Here is a 17501-nt window from a genome sequence, read left to right on the forward strand (position 1 = left end):
TCTCCAGGCTGAGCCCTGCCAGCTGCTCCTCCTCACACTTGTGCTCCAGACCCTTCCCAGCTCCACTGCCCTTCTCAGGACAAACTTGTGCACTCAGCATATCTGGAACTGGAGCTGATCAGAAGTGACCCATAAAAGTGCAATTTCCATAAAATCAAAAATTTACAAAAGTATACAGATATCCATGAAATCACCAGCACCTGGTAGATCTTTTTCACAGAATTTTTGCCATTGTGCTCAGACACCAGTCCCCATTACCTGATGAATACTCCACATCTCTGACTATGGGTGTCAATTCCCGGCTGAACTGGAAAGAACATGAGCCAGAACAATTTGCAAGGACATCATTCACCATCACCACCACCTGGAGGCAGACCAGAGAGTTACCTTAAAGTTGGTAAGGGAACAGAGGTGTTTTCTAGAGCCATAAGTGACTGATAGATGCTGGCAGCCACTCTGAGGTAGTGAGAGCACTCAGTGCTAGAACAGGGTACAAACAGAGAGCTCTTCACCCTGCTGCAGTCCCACTGCAAATTTAAATAGCAAATTGATAGGGCTCATCCAAGGCACAGCTTTGGATGCTGCATCTCCAACCTACCTCCCACCATCCTAGGACCCACACCTCCTCAAACTCCTGTTCTTCCAGTCACCCATTGAAGACTTTTCTTGCCTTCCCCCAGTTCTTCCCACTTTGCCTTGGGAATAAATTTATTATGCTTAAAGCGCCCTGGAAGATTAATTAAAGTGAAACCCACAATGCGTCTTCTCAACATGCAGCCCTCAGTTTTATTTTTTTCCCCTTGTTGGTCAAGCTGAAGGAAAAAACTGGGCTGTGACCTTGATTATCTAAAAGAGATATCAAGAAATATCCCTCCTGAGATCTTGATATTTTTGAGGTGTCAACTAGCAAAGGATGGGGCATAAAAAAGCCCCTCTTTATCCCTCTCCAGGAGTCAAGGGCGTGCCTGCAAAAAGCAAAGCATCTGTCCCAAAGAAATGCAAGGAGCACAGAGCTTCAAAGACACAATAATTGGGGGCACACTTTTACACTGCCAGAATAAAGCTTCAATAACTACCAGAAAATCTGTTTGTTGCTGCTGGTGTTGTTTCACTTGGACTATTTGAGGGTTTGTGCAGCACAGATGGAAAAGATGCTATAGGTGGCTGAGTCACTGGAAGAAGAGCAATTCTCATGGCTGGAAACCAGGCTTATTAAAAAGTCAGGGTGACTTGGCCCCAGATGTTGCACAGCTGGGCTTGGAGCCCATCCAGCATCACCCTGTTATGGTCACCATGCCTGTGAGCCTGCTGGAAGCAAAGCCAGCAGTAGCCACTGTTCTGCAACATCTGAGAGCAGAGCTGGAAACACATTTGTCCATCCAGCAGACTGGAATGATCTTTCCTTCAGCCTGAAGCTCCCCTATCTCTCTCTTCCTTCTTGAGGAATCCAGAGAGGTACAGGATTTGCCAAACTCACAGAGGAGTATCCCAGCCACCAACTCATTTACTTTGCCCATCAGTGTCACAGAGTGTTGCAGGTGAATTGTGTAATTCCCAGTTTGGTGTCCAGCACCACAGGACCCACCAAGGGTGGGAGTTCAGAGATTTTTATCCCTCGGTCACTGCTTCCAAAAAATTATATATTGTCTTCCATCACCCATGATCATCATTCTCCCTACCTGCAACAGCTCTTGGAGGAAAGTCCTGCTCCACACACCAGGCAGCAGAATATGAGAAATTTATGGCAAATAACATCAGATTTCTGAAATGATTTATTGGCATAACAAGGTACCCAAATACCTGTGAGACTCCTGGAGCTACACAACCCTGCTGAATCAGTGACAAGTATGAGAGCACATCAACTCACCTGTGTTTGGTTATGGAGGGTGGCAAGCATATCCCCAAATATTGGTCCAATAAACACGCCCCCATCATAAACCACACGAGTAGAAACAGTTGGCTTCAGGCCAGTGAGGTTTTCAGCAGAGACCTGGCAAAGAGCAAGGAATTCAAGTTTCTCATCCTTTTCTGTCCTGGGATGTTAAATTAAAACAGAATCTTTACAAGCAATAACTCCTGGAAACTTCTCACCCTTCTTCCATGAATCATATCTGCAGCTCTAAATCTTCATTACTCAAGGTTTCTCTATACCTGCCTGTTCCCACCTTCACCTTGCAGTCAAAGAGACAACAAAGAAGTTCAGGAGTCAGGTTGGTAAATAAACTTCTAATACCCAATAATAATTTGGATTTAGGCATGGAAAGATCTTCTCAAAGACATGACTTTAGGTGAAACAAGGGCCTGTGCAAGAGCTGAAGATGCAGCTCAAACTTTTTTCACCCTCCAGGCCAACATTTTGAGCACTGGAATTTGTTGAAAATAACATCACACTTTTAGAAGCTGAATATCCAAAGAAATAGCATTTCCTTTTGAGGTAGGAAGCATCTCAGTTTGAGTCCTTACTCAAAAAGACCCTTCTGCTTGAAGCAAAACTAGCAGGACAAATCTTGGGATGGGAGACTGCAAAGTGGACCTTCACCTGAGACTTATGAGAACCAGATACAAAACCAGACAAAACAGTTCTCAGAAAAATACCTTATTGGCAAATAAATGATGTCACAAATCTGTGATGAGCTCCAGTTACTGCACTGAAACATTAATGTAGATATAATTAATAAAGACTTCATTTCAGTATACCAACCTCTTTGCTGTGCAAAAATTGCACTCAAATCTCCTGGTTTTGAATCACAGACTCAATATAATTTCCTCTCCTACAACTGTTTTTTTTGGGTTTTTTTTGGTTTTTTTTAATAATTTAATCTGGAACTTGCTGAAGGTGCTGCTCCAAATAGGAAGACTGCCTAAATTTCCATGGTGTTTTTATAAAAACAGCCATTGTGAGAGTGAATTAGCCAAGACCAAAGACATCAAATGGGGATCAGAGTGGGGATTAGTAAGAGAAATTACAGTACACTGATAACATTGGGCAAGTCCCCAGCTGTTTTTTTCCAAGTCAGTGTCCAGACACTTTCATAGCACAAGCTGGAGTCTCTGGTCACAGTGAAGTCACTGGTGTTGAAGAAGGGAGCTGTAAAATTGTCCACATTATCCTGCAAAAGCCTGCGGAGCTGGTGGGCAGAGATGTGCACCGAAACATCTGGAAAAGACATTAGGGAGCAGTGGATATCTCCATTTCCAGGAGACCACATCTGCCTGCTCTTAGGAAAGGAAGGGGTTTCATTATTGGTGCAAGGCTGTCATGGTTCAAACCTCTGCAGCTGCCAAAAGAGTGACCCTATTTCATTGGACCCTAAACACCAAAAACTCATAGAATTATAGAAGGATTTGGGTTGGAAAGGACTTTAAAGGTCATCTAATCCCAGCAATGAACCCTAGACCAGGTTGCTCAAAGCCCCACCCAACCTGACCTCAAATGTTTCCAGGGATGGGTCATCCACCACCTCTCTGGGCAACCTCTGCCCATGTTTTCTCAAACTCATCATAAAAAAATTCTTCCTTATGTCTAATCTGAAGATCATCCACACCATTTAATAACAACCAACCTGGCCTTGAGCACACCCAGGGATGGGGCAGCCAAAACTTCTCTGGCAATTAATTCTTCCCTTGGCTTCCTGCTCAGGAAATCCAGCTCCTGACCTGCATCTTCCCTTACCTGGTATCACTGTGTTGGCCAAGTGGATGTGGAAGGTTCCTCCGAGAGGTGGGGATGACTTCTGCAGCCTCTGGATGGTGAGGCTAACTCTCACATCCTCCGTGGACACGTACAGGTGTCCATATTCCTTAGAGCCCTCCCCAAGCACGGCACCTCTGTGGGACAGAGAGGGGGTCACAGGAAGGCATCAGCAGTGGAGACCCTCACTGCTGACACCCCCAAGTCAACCAACAGCTCAGGGACACCTATGGGAACAAAGCTCCTGAAGGATTTAAGGGGAAGATGCCCAGACCTCAAACAAAACTGGATATTCCCAACTTCTAACTTGTTATCACTCTCTACAACTCCCTGAAAGGTGGTTGTGGTCAGGTGGGGTTGGTCCCTTTTTCCAGGCAGCGACTGAGAGAACCAGAGGACACAGTCTTCAGCTGCGTCAAGGGAAATATAGGTTGGATATTAAGAAAAAGTTTTTTAAGGAAAGGGTGATAAAGTACTGCAATCATCTGCCCAGGGAGGTGGTGGAGTCACCATCCTGGATGTGTTTAAAAAAGATTGGATGTGGCACTCGGTGCCATGGTTTAGTTGAGGTGTTGGAGCTGGGTTGGACTCAATGATTTTAAAGGTCTCCTTCAACCCAGTGATTCTGTGAATTATGCACACAATGCACACAGCAGAAAATTATGGAAAACTACCTTTTTTAAATTTATGATAGAAGAAATAATTTTTATATCATCAAGCACCAGGGTGTGCTACCCCAGTACTGGTGTTTCTAAAGAACCAGCTCAGTGCAGCCTGGACAGCATCTGCAACAGCAAAGCAAAAAATATTTCCTGCTTTACACTGTAATCTCCTCAGCCCATGAAAATCTCAAGTCCCCTGAATTACAGTGAGATTTCATATTGTACAATCATTTATAGGTTGGAAAAGACCCCTAAGATGGAGCCCAATCCTTAACCCAGCATTACCAGGTCCTTCATTAAACCATGCCCCCAGACACCACATCTGTATTGGAGTAATTCAAGTTCACCCAAAGCCCAATTTCTAGAAGTTAAAACGCTGTTCTCCTTCGCCACTAAAATTCTCGTGTTTCAAAGGAAAAGGAGCCTCTCTGTGGTACAACGGTGCCACCGTGTGTTAAGTGTCTGGATAACAAGCGGCTTCTGCAGAGCAAATTTCCACGAAACAAAACCAAAACGACCACTGAGCCCTTTGTACAGCTGGTACAAGATTTTAGCCAATATTCCTGTTCTGACAGGGGTAGGAGTTGTATTGGATGAAATCACAGCCCGTGTTCAGCGAAGAGAAAGGGCCAGGTTTATTTTGAAGATGTCCAAAGACAGTGCTCAGCTCACCCATTTTTAAACCTTGCGCTGATTCTTGTTTTTCTCTAATACCTTCCTCGTGAGATGGAAAAGCCTACCTGTGCCTAGCACCTTTTTTTATCCTGGTAAGAGGTACTGTGATCAAACTGCTTCTTAACCCTTTTTTTTTTTTTTTTAACTAGCTAAATAGGTGTAGCTTCTTAAATCATCCTCTTCTAGGCATTTTCCTCAGCTCCATAATGATGCTTATGGCATTTTTTTCCTAAATTTATTTGAAAAGTACAGCTATCAGTGTTATTTGCAGCATTCCAATGTCAGTCTTCAGGCTCCACAGAGGAGTAAAAATTTTCTCTCTTCCTATTAGTTACACCTCTGGTTATGCATCTCAACCACCACAAACATCCCCCTGTATTTTCATTTCTGCCTTTACCCTTGGTGGTTTATGTTAAGATACTACATTTGACTCAGCTGGATACAACCCAACTTTTACAGGACTTATTTTCTGCCAGTACAAACCTTTAATGTTACAGGTCTTTTTCAAATAAACCAGGAATATTGATATTTTGGCAATTCCTTCTTGACTGATATCACAAAAAAAATAAATATAAGTTCAAGGGGAAAAAAAAGTATTTTTGTGCCTGTTGTGAACATTCCCATTGAAAAGTTTCATCCATCTTTATTGCAATAGATCTGATCTAGTTATAGCCCATGGCTCCAATTCCTGTCATTGTTGGGAGGAACAGAAACCTCATCTCAGCAAACAAGGACACCCAAGGTGGACTTCCAGTGCCTAATGTGGGAATTGGTGTCATTAATGGTGTTTTGGACACCATTTTGGATGATCTTCATCCACACTGTTCCAGAAGGGTTTAGATTTCCTTCCAATCCCACATCACACCTTGGTGATCCAGGGATATCTGACTGTCCTAGAATGCAAGGCAAGATGTATTTTATTTGCCATCCATTGGAGGTGTGGCAGTTATCTTCTGTTAATTGGGCAGTTTCCTTTATCTCTTCCACAAAGCAATCCTCCCTCTGGGGAGACATCTGCTGTTAATGGCCTATTGAATGTCACTGCATGACTGATACAAGTTACCCCATCCCACTGGGAGATGCTCTGCCCAGAGGGAAGAGCCAAGCATTCCTAACTGGATGCAATCTGAGTTTTTGGGACACTAGACTAAGCCTTTCCACTGGGTTTTCAGAGGAACAGCTGGGTCTTTCCACTGGACCTTCAGAGGAAGACTACACCCTTCTACAGAATCGCTGCCCCGACAAAACCATATCTGCCACTCCAGGAGGACTGCAGCCATTCCAATTTAGACTGCTACCAACACCCTGACCAAAAGAGTGTCAGGTTGTATTCTGACTCTGTCCATGGTTTTTCTTTTGAATTATTGCATGTATTTTTTTTTTTTTCCTTTTCCTAATAAATTGTATTTCTGACTTAGAGTCTCTCACTGGTTTTGCTTTCAAACCGAAACACTGACACCCCGAGTTATCTCAAACTTCTTAAGCACCTCTTGTTTTCAGCAGCTGAACCCAGCTGACAGCCAGCTCCAGACACATTGCGGGAACTCTAAGAGGTGTTACAGGGTATTGAGATCAGCTGTCCCTACCTTGGAGAGAGAAGGGGCAGACTGGCATCACAGCCAGACACCTCCCAGGACACATTGTAGGTAGGAGGAGACCCCACCACAGATACTGCTTCAATGATCCTCCCCCCTGGCCAGGGGGGTTTGGGGTCTCTCTGAGAAACTGAAAGAAAAAACATAAACATTCATTAGAGCAAGGAGAGCAGAGGTGACTATGCCCAGGGTATTTTCATTTCATAGCTGGAAACAGCTGCTTGTTTTTTGTGGGTTTTGTTGTTGTTGTTGTTGGTTGGTTGGTTGTTTTGGGTTTGGGTTTTTTTGTTTTGTTTTGTTTTGTTGTGGTTTTTTTTTTTTTTTTTGAGTTATATTTCATAGAATCATTAAAGTTGGAAAAGGACTCTAAGTTCACTGAGTCCAACTATTCTGCAGCACCGCCCAGTCCACCACTAACCCATGTCCCCAAGTGCCACATCTATACATTTTTGAACTTTTCCAGGGATGGTGATTTCACCACAGCCTGTTCCATTTGTAGAACCACATTTTCAAATAAACCAAGAATATAGATATTTTGGCAATTCCTTCTCCACTGCTGTCACAAAATATATATATATATAAGTTAAAAAAAATTGTGTCTGTTGTGAAATTTCCCTTTGAAAAAGTTTCATCCATCTTTATTGCTATAGATTTAACAGACTACCCTGGGGAGAGAAAAAAAAAAAAAAAACAACAAAAGAGATGTCTTTACCAATCACAGATCTGTCAGCAATGATGAGATCATCAAGATAAAATGATCCATTTGTTTCTTTTTGCAGCACAGGGCTCTGCAAGTCTATCTGATGCACAAACACTGGGGAATTGGCTGGGAAGTCCTGGAGAAGCACAGAGAGATTCACACACCTCTTCCAGAGGTTGGTGCAGGTAAATGTCCAGCTGGAAGACACCAAGGTTGGGACAATAAACAAATTTGAGGTGATTGTGAAGATTCCAGGTAACATCAGGCACTGTTTTTGTTACTACTGGTATTTAGCACAAGCTACATGCACAGTGGTTTGTGATTACTCACCATGTCCTTGTTGGGTTCCCCAGAGTGAGAAATGAGGATTTAGGTCTTTGCTTATGTTGTCCCCTCTGAATCACTAGAGCGGGACATGGGAATGATTACACCTGCTTTATTTTTGGCAAAATACCACAACAGCATCACTGACCTCAACTGGGGTCAATCCAGAATTCAAACCCTCAGGTCTCTTCATTTTTTTACACTCCTGATTTTTTTTAAGTCTGCCTACCCTAAGCTTTATGTCTGCTACCAAATGTTTTCTACTCATTGAATTTTAAGTGAATAAAGAAAATCAAAGGCTACACCAGTTTTCAAATCTTTCACAGGGTGGACTAAAAAAAAACAAGCAATTCTCTCTCTTACTGCAGAAAATCGACTGGGAAAGAAACTGGGGAATTTATGTTCTCAAAAACCTTCAAGTACCCGTGTGTGTCACTGAGGTGAGATAGTGCATGAAGCAAGAAACATGGAAATTTACTCATTAAATCCTCCAAAAAGCATGGAAACACATTCCAGCAATGCCTCTGTAAGGATAGAGCTTTTGTCACATTACTGACAAATTGTTCCTATATAAATAAGAACTTCCCTCAGTTTTCCTACTGCACCTTCTTACTATGGAAAATGCAATCTCTGACAACTGTAATTGTCTGGGTACCTTCTAGAGTCAGTTTCATTGAAGTCCCACTGGCAGGTGATGTTTCTCCTCACTGGACATGAAGAGACATTGGTGTAGGACACGGAGAGATGAAGGATGTTGCTCATATGTCCTTTATGTGCAAAACACACCTGCAAAAGTGGGGGAAAGATTTTCACAAATCAAAACACAGGTAATTTATATATAATGTACATGGAAGATAAAGGAGGAGATTCTATTTCAATTCTGGTTTAACACTGGGTTGTTTGGCCTGGAGAAGAAAAGACTCTGGGGAGACCTTAAAGCCTCTTCAGTGCCTAAAGGGGCTCCAAGAGAGCAGAAGATGGAATAAGAGCTGTAGAAGACAGTTTTGGCACCCAGGTGTGCCACAAGATGGCATCAAACTGACCCCTGGGGCTTCCCTGAAGTTTTGGGTTTATTCCTGTCAAAAGTAGGAGAAGATGAGCAGAAAAGTGAGCAATGGGCCACCAAACAATAAAGAATTTTTTCCTTTTGTCAAGAAATGTTCGTCCTCGTCCCTTCCACCTTTCTCCAACACAACCCCACTTCTTCCTTTCCCACAGCAAGGGTTGTATCCCCAGGATCAGTTAACAGTCAGCTGTGTTAAACAATATTTACATGCCAAAGATCCAAAACCACTCCCAAACCAAATAAAAGATGCTCTGCTCTGTTCTAAGACACAATGCTTGATAGATTTGGGGGAATTGGGAATTATAAGCTGACCAGATGACTTTATGTTGCTTATTAAGCTCTGAACATTCAGTGCCCAGTGCAAGCTGCTCATTAAGAGCAGCCACTCACATGTGGGTATTTAGTAAGGTCATATCTTGGCAGTGTTGATGGGGAAGTTTTCACCAGCTGGCTTGGTCTGTGGACACTGAATCTCCCACAGAAAGGCTCTGTTCCACTGACAATGTGTCCTGTGGTGATGATATTCTTCATATCTGACAGATTAAAAAAAAAAAAAAAAAAAAAGGAAATGAGAGGTTTCAAAGTGATTCAGAAAACACCAGTACAGTCAAGATTCCTGAAAATACAAAAGTGGGTATCCAGAAATTGTCAAAAAGTCCTACTCTGAGAGTTCTCCTGCCACAGTTCAATAGGTGTTTGTACAATACTCTCAGGCACAGGTTCCTGGGGCTGTCCTGTACAGGCCCAGGAGTTGGATTTGGTGATTCTTGTGGGTCCCTTCCAACCCTGGATATCCTATCACTGTGATTATTACAGTGATCATGTTGTTTTTAATGCATACACACAACAAATAGATTATAAACATGAATACATATTTACAGCCATTAAAAGTGTAAATTTCCTACCAGAAAAAGTTTAAAGAATATTTATGTCATAAAAGCAGATCAAGTCTCACCATAAATACTGCTTATTTGCCACAGAAGTTCCCTACCTTCTTTCTCAAAACCACAGCGAAAAAGGATTTTAGCAGAAGTTGGTTCAGTTTCACATCCTACTGAAAGGAGTTCTTCTATTGCTGCTTGCACCTTTAAAAGAAATTAAGAAAGTGGAAAGCAGTCAGTTACAACCATTCCAGCAGAGACTTCAACACACACACCATCACTTCATTTTTCGTCAGCCAGGGATCAGTGGCACAGCAGCTCTGAACAAGCAAGTAGCCAAATATTAAACGAATAAATATGTTAAATAATAATATAACAAAATTTATCTCAACAGAGTGTAAACTTTTATGTTTACATAAAAGTTTTCAGGGGTCTGGGACACCCTCAGTCTAATGACTGTCATGGAGCCATCACTCAGGGTCACTTTAATGTTGACAAATTAACAATCAAGAGCCACATCAAGAGCCTATGGGCTGTTGAAGAAGCCAGAGCCATACAAAAGCCAGAGCTCATCTGGCCTTAGAGAAGTCCAAGGATCTGGATCAATGAAAGTCCAAGATATCTGGATGTCTTTTGGGCCAAATCTTAACTTCTGTCAAGCACCAGAGCTCCACCAATTCCCAGCAGAGGACCCTGTGTCTGTGTTTAATGGCACCTACCTGGTGAGCTGTAGCATTTGTGGGGATCATTCTCAGCGTGTTGTTCCAGGAGATACTGAAATAACCTGTACCAGACACAGTCAACATCTGGGGAAAAAAAGACAAGCAAATCAAGAAATGAAAACAGATGCAAACTGCGTGAGACACACACACTTCAAACCTGCCATCTACTGAGGGAGATTTTACAGCCAGCACTTTGCTTTGTGAACCAGGGATACTTTCCAAGAGCCACTTCAGCTACTCTTAAACTGCCCTTGTCCTACAAGGAGCAGGATTCTTACAGTAACAAGAGAACAAGGGATACATGACCTGTGCACCTGCAGATGGACCTTAAAGCTCCTGACCTGCAGGAGTTTAACCATTAGGAAAAACTTCCCTCATTCCTGAGTGTTTACACACGCCCATTAATGTATGTAAAAGCCACAGACAACTTCAGCTCACGATGCTCTTCTCATCAGCTATCTCAGGAGGTTGTAAACAAGGTGGAAACACCCATTTTTTCACATCTGGCACCAACAAGGCAGTTGCAGGCAGCACTGACCTGCACTTCTGGGAGATGCAAGGCACGAGCCCGAATTTCGTGCCTCTCAGTGTAGTAGTTGTTCACCACGCAGGGGTCCAGCCATGTGTTGTGAATCTGGACTCCAACTCTCATCCCCTTGCTGGGTGTCTTGGCGTGATGCAGTGCTTCCAGGTAGTACCTTGAGCCAGCAGTTAGTTCAAATTTCTGGGATTTTGGCTGCCAAAGTTCACTCCAGTTCTTCACCCAGTTCTCAGACCACTCTGAATTGCCAGCAGGGAGAGAAGCAATTCTCACCTGCGAGCAGAACAACCAAATCACAGAATCACAGAATGGTTTGGGCTGGAAGGAACATCGGAAACCATTTCATTCCACCCCCTGCCATGGGCAGGGACATCTTCCACTAGCCCAGGTTGCTCCAAGCCCTGTCCAGCCTGGCCTTGGACACTGCCAGGGGTCCAGGGACAGCCACAGCTTCTCTGGGCACCCTGTGCCAGGGCCTCACCACTCTCTCAGGGAAGAATTTCTTCCTCATATCCAATATAAACCAGCTCTCTTTCAGTTTGAAGCCATTAAACCAGTTAGTAACTTTTCTCCAGCCCCAAATAACATTTAGTCCAATGCCACAGCTCAAAAAAAAAAAAAAAAAAAACCAACAAAAAAACCCAAAAAAAAAAAACAAAAAAAAAACCAAACAAAAAAAAAAAAAAAAAAAAAAACAAAACAAAAAAAAAAAAAAAAAACCAAAAAAAAAAAACCACCCCACTCATATTTGTGTTTATAACTGATATCTGTGGGTTGATGGCTCACAAACTCCTTCCTATTATATGGGAAAAAAGCCACAATCTCAGAAAACTTTGGTTTAAGGCTCAATACCATAAAGAAGATAATTTCTATGGCTTACTCTAGCACTATTAACAGTTCCCCAAAGAACTTTTCATGGATAGCTTCAGTTCAGATAGACAACTAACAAAAAAAAAATCTTCTGGAAAAGATAATCAATTACCCTGGTTGCAAGAGTGATTTTTTTTAATGAGCTATATAATGGACAGGGCCTATGTAAAATATCAAAAATAATCCCATAATTTTGACTCTGCAATAGATTCATAAGAGACAACAAACCAATCCACACTGGGGGAATTCCTGCTTGTTATCACCTTAATTAAAACCATTTCCATCCTCATTTTTCATTTTCATTTCTCTCATTTTTGCCTACTAATAATAATACCTTCTGCTTTGGATCTTGGGACAAACTTAAGTAGAGAGATGCTTGACCATCTGCCTGAATCCAGAAGGTGTAATTGTTGGTCTGAGGAGCCACGAAAAACCCACGGAGTCTGGAGCTGAATAAAAATAAAACAACCATCATATACAAAAAAGAGCAAAAAAACCCCAAAACAACAAATCATCCCAACACACCACCTTCACATGTACACTGAACAACAAGAAAACATCTTTAAACCATTTTAACAAAACAAATCTTGTTATTTTAAAGCTGAAGTAACCTCAAAATGACCCAATTTCACACTAAATGCCAATTACGCATTACAAAAGTTTCAAAAAGGAAAGAAAAAACAGCTCCATGAAACTAAGTATGATTTTGTTGGAGGCCACTTCAGTGTATTTCTTCTCAAACAAAGTCTTAACCCCAAAAATGCAGGAAAATGCCAAAACCAGAATGCTCAGAATCAAACAACAAAAAATAGAGAAGTGGTAGAAAAATGTAAGAATGCATGCAGATTGCACAGTTTTTCAAGGTCATATATGAAGAGGCAATGAGAACCAACACAAATCAGGAATTTATTTATTTGTATTAACACCACCTTTGCTGCCACCATCAGCTGAGAATCTGCCCCTCCACATCTGGCCAGAGCTCCAGCCCAAATTAGCCTCAAACTGGAGCTCCTTCTACTTTCAGAGCAATCTTTTTGGGTGGTATTTCAGCTAATCTAGGCCAGGTAGAGCAGAAATACTGAGGGAAGGCAAAAGGAGGAAAAAATAAAGCACTTCACTGCATATTTTAAGCTTCAAAAGGACCTCGGAGCAAAGGGTTTGCTTTGATTTATGGGAGCTATGCAGTGAGGCTCTGCTATAAAGAGCTGTCAGGTGTTTTTGCTACACCTTACACTGCTAAAGGTGATTGCCATGGCTTCGTCTCTTTTTAAGATCACTGAGTACCTGAAGGACTTCTCTGCCCCAGACAGAAACCTTACTGGGGAGCTGGCATTAGGTACAAACTGCCATCTGTATCCAGGACCTGCTTCTGTCAGATCAGAGGCATCATCCCAGACTTCAAAGAGAAGCCCTCTGTTTCCTAGAAAGTTAAAACAAAAGCATTCTCAGCAGCAGCCAGCAGAAATCCCAGAGCACATGCTGGAATCAGTGCTGTAGGAGGCAGGCCAGAGAGAAAATTTTAATAATAAATTGGTTCTGTTTGTGGGGTATTTTGCAGTCTAAGGCAGAACACAGATCACGCCATAGGGAATTTGTTTTACCTTTAAACCCTCCAACAGAAATAACAAAACTCTGCAGAGAGAAGAACATCCAACCTGTTCACATGTCTGCTCTTACAGGAAAAAGCACTGAGACGACTCACAGCCAAAGTTAAGCCTCATTTTATGTACTAAAATCTCCTACTGCAATGTTCCACTCAAGGAGCATCCCCAGAAGCCTCTGCAGTAACTCCAGTTCAGCCATCCTACTTCTCAATATTTTCCATGCCTTTTTCCCCTCATTTTCCATGGATTCTTCCACATCTCCCGTCTGCTTGTGGTGGGCTGAGCTCTCCCCCTTGGTTTTCCTGGCTACAGATTCACAGGACGGTTTGGAAGGAACCATTTGAGTTTATCCCGTCCAACCTCCTGCCACAAGCAGGGACATCTCCAAACAGAGCAGGTTGCTCAGAGCTGCACCCAAGCTGGCCTTGAATGTTTCCAGGGATGGAACATCCACCAGCTTCCTGGGCAAATTGTGCCATGGCCTCACCCCCATCATTGTAAAAAAAATACCTTCCTTAGAAACTATTTAAATAGAAACTATTTAAATAGATGGTTTTAATTTAAAACAATCACCCCCTGTCCTATTGCTAATAAAAGTCCCTAATAAAAGTTTATTCCTATGTTTCTGAAAGCCCCCTTTAGGCACTGGAAGGGACTCTCAGGTCTCCCTGGAACCTTCTTTTCTCCAGGCTGGATAACCCCAGCTCTCTCATCAGTCTTTCCTCATAGCAGAGATGCGCCAGCCCTTGGATTATTTGTAGCCCCCTTCCCTACCACCCCAAAAGAAACTGATAGTGCAGACAGTGCTTTGGAAAACCCTGTTTCTTGATTGCATTCATCACCAAAGGGTTTCTGCCCTGCATTTCTGTGTGTGTTTGCTTATTTGGAGCTCCAGGAGCAGCTCACCTGGCTGGGGGGCACCAAGTCTCCTGCCCTCACCAACAGGCTCGGTGGTGCATCTGATTTCCCGGGGAGAGACGTGCTTGACCGTACAGGGAACACCTGCCAGCAGGGAAAGGAGACAAATGTGCTGTGGGAGACTTGGAGACACAGCTGAGCTGCAGCATAAACACATCTCAGAGTCATGGAATGGTTTGGGTAGGAAGGGACCTTACAAATATGTAGTTCCAAGCACCTTTCTATGGACAGGGTCACCTTCCACTAGACCAGGTTGCTCTGTTGGAGCTCCTCTAGGAACTGGAAAGTGCTCCTTATTTTCTCCAGTCTGAACAGCCTCATCTCTCTCAGCCTTTCCTTATAGTATAGGTGTTCTATCCCTCTGCTCACTTTTGGGTTCCCTCTCTGGATTTATTCCAACAGGTCCATGATTTTCCTGTGCTGAGGACCCTGGATCAGAATGACTGGAGCTTCCTGGAGGTGTGTAGTGGTTTAGGTTTGCTAATTTGAGATTTTTTTTTTGTTAATGTATTAATGAGTGTCGTGGGTTTAGTTTTGGCTAATTATTAGTGTATTTACTAGGATGTATTTACTCATTTCCTGCTGTGAGGTAGGACTAGGAGAAAGGTAAAGTAGGTTTAAAACTTTAAAAGGGTATAAAAAGAAATTTATTAATAGTAATTAAAATAAAAAGTAATAAGAATTTAAACAAAACCTTAGGGACATTTCTCCTCCTTCTACAACCTCTTTTTTCTTAATAACAATGTAAAGAAACAAAACCTAAAATTTTAGTTAGTTTACTACTTCTAGAATAGTTTTTCTTCAGTTTATTTAGGGAGACAAGTCTCTCTTGTTAATTTTATGGAGATTTCTCTACAAGAAAATAGTTTTTTTGTGTCTCTTTATGAATAACAGCTGACTGGGAAGTATGCAATCATGAACTTCTTTCATTTTTCTGTAAGCTTTTCTCACAGCTGTGTTTATGGGTTGTGTTAACCTATGGGGAATTGTTTTAAAGATTACTTGTTTAAAGGTAAAGGTTCTTATTATCTATCTATTTGTATCACTTCTGTAAATGCCTCCCATGCAAAACAAGCATGGGGACAAGGTGAGTCGTACAATTCCCACACTGGTATCCCTGAACATCTCTTGGACTTTGCAGTCAGGGCCAAACTGTATTTAAAAAATAGAATTCACATGTCTCTGCTCTTACCTGCAGCAGTGACCTGCACTGGCTCCTCAAAGAAATCCCCGGTGACAGTGAGATCAGTGCCCCCTGCCAGGCTCCCTCTGGCTGGGAACACGGAGAATATCTCTGCAGGGAAGGAAAAGAGGGATCTGAGCACAAGCCTTGCAGAGGTTAATCCCAGCTGAATTTCTGGGAAAGCCTTCAGTGCACTTGCACTGCTTCCAGCCAGAGCAGGCTCCTGTGAATGAAACCAGCTTCTCGCTGATCCCTTTTTTTGGCAGCCTCTGGGATGACACCGGGAATGAGCAGCATGGATAATTTGGCCACATGGCAGGGGAAGCACTGCAATGCTTGGGCTGTTACTTAGCAGTGGCTGCATCTATCATGCTCAGATTGCAAACTGCTCTGTTCTGTGCTATTGAGGATCTCTGGGAAAAAGAAAGAAAAAAAGCAGAATTAAAACTATTTTAATCCTCTTGACCTTCTCTGATTCACATCTCAACTTAGTCCTTAGGTTTAAATGTTACCACTCTTTCCAATAATCCCTCAGACTTCAGGGACAAATGGAGGGAGCAGAATATCTGAGTGTCCACATCACAACCATGAGATCCTTTCAGGACTTTATCTGTTACAAGTGTGCCATTCCACAGGAAAACTATTTTTCTTTTTGATGACAATTACCCACCTTGCACTCATATTGGAGTTAAACCACCCAGTTCTACCTGTATAGCTCTGAAAAAAATAAGTCTAATAAGAAAAAGGTGAGGGATTTTGGTCTATACCTGCATCATTTTTGTTAATTCATCTAGTATTTAAACACTAATGTTACAGTATTGACTACTGACTAGCACAGTACTGTCTACTGCATAATCTACCAGATCTTTCTGCTCGTGCTCTGCCCACAGCTGACTTCATGCATGGTTATTTCATTTTACTCTGCTTCAAATTGTAAATAGAGACATAAAATTAGCCTTCTTAACAAAGAGTTGTCTACAATACAGCTTGAAACATCACATGCAGGTTATTCTTAATGTATCTTAAATAATTTTTTTAACTAATGGTGCAGTACCCTGCCATTCACAACTTATCCAGAACTCAATTCTTGGAGTAGCTGAACATCACCTCCTACCTGTAGCCAGTGTGGGAGTTCTCATCCTGAGGTCTGCATTTCCAAAATTTCAGCCTCAACAAATACAGAGTGATTTAAGGGGGCAAAGTTTCTCTATGAGCAACACCTTGACTCTGTAACTGATCTGACAGGACAAGCAACAACATAAATCTGGTTGACTCATAATTTTTATCTGCACCTTTTGCTTAGTCAAGCCCATACCAGGTGAGTGGAACACCAAAATGAGGACAGAAATTACAGAATTACATCCCTGGGAAAAGCAACAGTGAGAGGTCTTTTCTTAGATCACACTGAGATTGATGGAGGACAGTGCCAGTGAGGTGGATCAGTGAATACCTGGATGAGTCTGGTACAGGAAAAGCTCCTGTTTGGCACTGATGAGCCAAGCACCTTTGTGCACTGCTGACCTGCAAGAGAGAAAATGCCTGAGAGATCCTGTAAATAAAAGCAAACCTTCATCTGACAGGGCTGGAAACTCACTCTCCAGAGGAACAGTGGAACATTTCTGCAAGCTCCAACAACTTCTTTCACCAGCACATTGAAGCATTGATTCATGAGGCCCCATTAAATGGCTGAAACACTTTATTAGAAGTACTAGCACATTGTAAAGTATGCTTTGACACAGTCAGAACCTGTTTTCACCTCCTTTAATGGTTAAATTCTTTCCCATGAATAGTTAAAAACAAGGTGAAAGGTTTTAATTCAGCTAGATTTAACAGATCACAGAATAGTTTGGGTGGGAAGAGATGTTAAAGAGCATCCAGTTCCACCCCCTGCCTTGGGCAGGGACATCTTCCACTATTCCCGGTTGCTCCAAGCCCTGTCCAGCCTGGCCTTGGACACTTCCAGGGATCCAGGGACAGCCACAGCTTCTCTGGGCACCCTGTGCCAGGGCCTCACCACCCTCACAGGGAAGGATTTCTCCCTAATATCCAACCTGAATCCATCCTCCTTC

General features: G+C 42.5%; 1 protein-coding gene across 1 annotated transcript in view; it reads right to left on the bottom strand.

Moving 5' to 3' along the window:
- PKHD1 (PKHD1 ciliary IPT domain containing fibrocystin/polyductin) overlaps positions 1–17501 on the bottom strand; it is a gene marked incomplete at its 3' end in the record, with an annotated part of 158500 nt that overhangs the window by 130154 nt on the left and 10845 nt on the right. Inside the window, exons 10-25 of the mRNA XM_054001685.1 lie at positions 16883–16953; positions 15442–15543; positions 14238–14333; positions 13012–13147; positions 12062–12176; positions 10855–11130; positions 10314–10400; positions 9705–9798; positions 9104–9246; positions 8303–8433; positions 7336–7520; positions 6615–6753; positions 3674–3828; positions 2973–3157; positions 1868–1990; positions 259–364 (exon numbers count right to left, since the gene is read on the bottom strand). Of these exons, the coding sequence (XP_053857660.1) occupies positions 259–364; positions 1868–1990; positions 2973–3157; positions 3674–3828; positions 6615–6753; positions 7336–7520; positions 8303–8433; positions 9104–9246; positions 9705–9798; positions 10314–10400; positions 10855–11130; positions 12062–12176; positions 13012–13147; positions 14238–14333; positions 15442–15543; positions 16883–16953 (2144 nt within the window). The remainder of the gene's footprint in view (positions 1–258; positions 365–1867; positions 1991–2972; positions 3158–3673; positions 3829–6614; positions 6754–7335; positions 7521–8302; positions 8434–9103; positions 9247–9704; positions 9799–10313; positions 10401–10854; positions 11131–12061; positions 12177–13011; positions 13148–14237; positions 14334–15441; positions 15544–16882; positions 16954–17501) is intronic.

This window comes from Vidua macroura, chromosome 31, assembly GCF_024509145.1.
Source record: "Vidua macroura isolate BioBank_ID:100142 chromosome 31, ASM2450914v1, whole genome shotgun sequence".
In the NCBI taxonomy this organism is placed as follows: domain Eukaryota; kingdom Metazoa; phylum Chordata; class Aves; order Passeriformes; family Viduidae; genus Vidua; species Vidua macroura.